Below are 4,113 nucleotides of genomic sequence, written 5' to 3' on the forward strand. Positions count from 1 at the left end.
CCAGAGTCCAGGCTGGTTGTAACAGGCAGCCGCAAGGCTGCAAGCAGCTATACCACCCAGAGCCCTGGCATAGCTAGTTGCCATCAATGGCTGCAAGCACGCCTCATGCAGCACAATGGACAAGGGACTGGGGCAAATCAGCACATGCTGGGCCTCACCCCTCCCACACGCTCCAGACCAGAAGAAGTTGCAGCTGTTGCTGGGGTGGGGAATTGGGGCAAACAGCTGGATGCAAAGCTGGCGGTGGCAGCATGGAGTTGCTGTGGCCGCTCCACCCAGCTCTGTGGGGCTCCCCAAAGCACAGGGCCCAGGGCAGTCACCCCGATTCTCACCCCACACCCCCCAGGACCGCTCTGCATATGGCCACCACTAGCCACAGAGCTGGGTTGGGGCTCCATACCCCAGTGCAGCTGTCTGCAGCCTGCCTGCCGCAAGCAACCCGGGTTCCATGGTGGTGTTGGCAGCTGCATGCGCGCCTCTGGGCGCATGGCAGGGGAAGAGCCCAGGGCAGCACAACACCCCAGGACTTTTTCCCGCTATGCACCCCAAGGTGCTCACACAGCCACTGGAGGCTGGATGCAGCCTCCTGGCTGCCTCCCACATCCAGCCCAGACTCTGGGCAGCTGCTGCCAGCCACAGAGCCTGGGTTGCTCACAGCAGGGCTTGCAGCCTCCTTGCCACCCATGACCACCTCCTTGCCACCCATGACCACCAGCAGCAGCTACCCACAGCCTGTGCCAGTTGAGGTGTGCCAAGCAAAATGGCCTTGCCTACCATGCTCTGGCACGCATGCGGGGGGTTGACCCCTGGATTAAGGTATCTGTGTCTAGGTTGACAGTGTAGTGTTTCTAGGAAATAAGACAATGGATCTGTATAGGGTGGTTTGGATAGGGATTTCATCCACATTAGGGCTGGAAGGGACCTTGGAAGATCATCAAGTCCAGCCCCCTGACGCAAGGGCAGGAAGTAAGCTGGAGTCAAAGGATCCCAGCAAGATAAGCATCCAAACGCTTCTAAAAGGAGTCCAGAGTAGATGCTTGCACCACCTCTGGAGGGAGCCTATTCCAGGCCTTGGGGGCTCAGACAGTAAATAAGTTTTTCCTTATGTCCAGCCTAAAATGGCCTTGGAGGAGTTTGTGACCATTGGTTCTTGTCATCCCTTAGGGCGCTCTGGTGAACAGACATTCCCCCAGATCCTGATGCACACCTCTGATGTACTTATAAGCTGCTACCAGGTCTCCCCTGAGCCTGTGCTTTTCTAGGCTGGAGAGCCCTATGACTCTCAGCTTCTTTTTATAAGGCCTGTTCTCCTGCCCTCTGATCACGCACATGACTCTCCTCTAGACTTTCCCAAGTTTTTCCATATCCCTCCTGAATTGTGGAGCCCAGAATTGGATGCAGTACTCCAGTGGTGGCCTCACCAAGGCCAAGTACAGCGGTAGGAGAACATCATGAGTTTTACTTGAGAAGCATCTATGGATGCAAGCCAGTTTGGTTTGCTTTAACAGCTGCGACATCGCATTGGTGGCTCATGGTCATCTTGTGGTCAATCATGACCCCTGAATCCCTTTCGGCCTTGGTGCTAGCAAGCATAGCACTGCCAAGCCTATAAGCATGCTGCGGGGTTTTTTCCCCCCAAGGTGGAGTACCTTACATTTGTGAGTATTGAAGGTCATCAGGTTTGTATCCACCCACTTTTTCAGCCTATCCAAGTCAGCTTGTATCACCAGCTTATCCTCCGGTGTGGACGCTCTACCCCAAAGTTTGGTGTCATTGGCAAACTTGACCAGTCCACTTCTGACACCTATATCCATGTCACTGATAAAGACGTTGAAGGGAATAGGTCCAAGGACAGAGCCTTGGGGGACACCACTAGTCACAGAGCGCGATGAAGTTTCACTTCCATCGACCACCATTCTCTAAGTCCAGCCTTGGAGTCAATTCTCCAGCCATTGGACTGTGATATAACCGAGACCACAGTTGGCCAATTTTTTTTTTTGTGGATGATTCTGCCTCTGGTAGGGGGTTGGGCTAGATGACCTCTAAAGGTTCCTTCCAGCCCTACTTCTCTTTGATTCTATAAAGAGATGTGGGGGGAGCAAGAGGAAGCCACACCACAAAGAGAAAATAGGAACCATGTGCTTTTCAAGTCATATTTTTCCAATAAGTAGGTGGGCAAAAGTCCTCCTGGGGGCAGGCCGGGTAAACTGTGGTGACTGCTCTCAGAGGTTTATCTTCCTTTATTCACATTCTGAGAAAAATATTTAAAAATAACTAGGATACCCACAGAAATGTCAGGCAAGCATGGGCCCACCCTACTCCTTCTCTACATAAAAAAGCTGACCTTGGCAGATGTTTCCATCATACACAGCAGGCAAAAGATACACAGGATAAAGGAAGAAGAGGGAAAACTCTGGAAGAGATGCCTGCACTACACACTTATGTGCCAGGCAACAGCACACTCAGACTCACCATGCTGCACAACGCACAACATTTCCTTGACCATGTTCATGGGGTGTTGCTAACAGGCTGATTAGCAGCACAGAGTCATTGCTAATTAGCCCAGCCTTAGTATCCTAAGAATGCAGCAACCCCACTTACAGTTCAGGTGGCACATGCAGAATGACACAGCACATTTCAGGGAACCCCAGTCTGCCACAATATTTTAAGAAGTACCTGCACCACAAAGACTGAAAACTTCAAGGAGAAAGAATATGAGAAATGCAGGCAGGCAGTAGGGAAGAAAAAAAAATGGGAAGCAAAGATGACAAGCATGCACAAAGAGAGAAAGGGAGGGAACAAGAGAACCCCTGATAAAAGGCAGTGAAGATACCAAAAATTCAGTTACCCAAAAAGCAGATGTGACAAACAAGGAGGGGACTCCACACCAGTAAGTCCAAGAACCACAGCAGCAGGAGTTACAGTAAGATATATTGCTCATAAGATCCTCCAATGTGTCCCTGAATGACTGTCTGATGTCAGTTGCTGCAAGATATAATGGACCAAGGGCAACCTTTGGTGTAAACCCTTTACTTTAGATGGAGTTACACCAAGGACATATTTGCCAAAATGATTAACAGTAACAAGAAAAGGTCTTACTTGTTTTAGTTGAACAAACGTCAATGGATAAACACTTTTTACTGGTCCAGACGGTGACAGATCATCAAGAACTTCTAGCAGAGTGCCTATCTGCAACACAGGAGAAACAGATTTAGTTCAGCCAAACAAAATTCACTGTTCTATTAATGACCAACTAGAACACAGAAATGAGGTCCAAATTCTATGTTGTCACATCATTAATAGTTAAAATACTTCCATTGCTGTAACTAGAAGCAGATTATGCCTCTGACAAGTGTTATCCAAGATGTTTAAAAACAAAAAACTGACCCTAAATTTTAGAAACAGTAAGGCCTTAATTCAACAATAAACTTAAGCCTATTCTTAACTTGAAGCATTCAAATAATCCCACTGATTTATACATTAAGTAGAAGTTTTCCCTGTTCATTGTTATGAAGCAATCTGGGCCATTACAGAGCATATGAACACAACATGTGGAATTATTGAGCAACAAAAAATCCTGTGGCCTTATGCTCAGAAGTGCTAAATTATTTGCAAATCCCATCTCTGTCATTAGAAACTTCAGGTGTACAAATAACCAAATGCCATTACTCACTACAGAACAGAAACCAGGTATAACAAAGCCTTATAAGGGGACCCTAAGGGACCCTCAGACACATGCAATACAGATTTCTGTTTCTCCTTTACTAGTGAATCATTTTGATGGAAAATTGATTTTGGTCCATCCCTTGAGTGGGATGACTTCAGGTAAGTGACAAAGACTTGTAAGGCATTTTCAGTACTGAATTGTGCAACACTTGAGCTGCCATAACAAGTTAGATCTGTATCGCTGAATAAAACAGTATTATATGTACAGTGTTTAACCGGTCCTATACCCTTACTTTTTTTTTTGTTCTAGTGTCAAAGTATAAAGGCCTCATTATGTTAATTTTAGGTGACTCCTGGAACCCTTAGCCCTCGGATTGTCCACACATTAACACCTGAAACAAGTTTTAAGAACTGTTTAGGTGGTGTAAAGTGTTTCCCATCCCCCCC

At 47.3% G+C, this 4,113-nt stretch overlaps 1 protein-coding gene across 1 annotated transcript in view; it reads right to left on the reverse strand.

Moving 5' to 3' along the window:
* The window catches only part of GLB1 (galactosidase beta 1), a 76,199-nt gene that overhangs the window by 28,036 nt on the left and 44,050 nt on the right, over window positions 1–4,113 (reverse strand). The window contains exon 12 of the mRNA XM_019508923.1: window positions 3,100–3,189. Within this exon, the coding sequence (XP_019364468.1) occupies window positions 3,100–3,189 (90 nt within the window). The remainder of the gene's footprint in view (window positions 1–3,099; window positions 3,190–4,113) is intronic.

The sequence above is a fragment of the Gavialis gangeticus genome, unplaced genomic scaffold, assembly GCF_001723915.1.
Source record: "Gavialis gangeticus isolate Ggan-Ray unplaced genomic scaffold, GavGan_comp1, whole genome shotgun sequence".
Lineage (NCBI taxonomy): Eukaryota > Metazoa > Chordata > Crocodylia > Gavialidae > Gavialis > Gavialis gangeticus.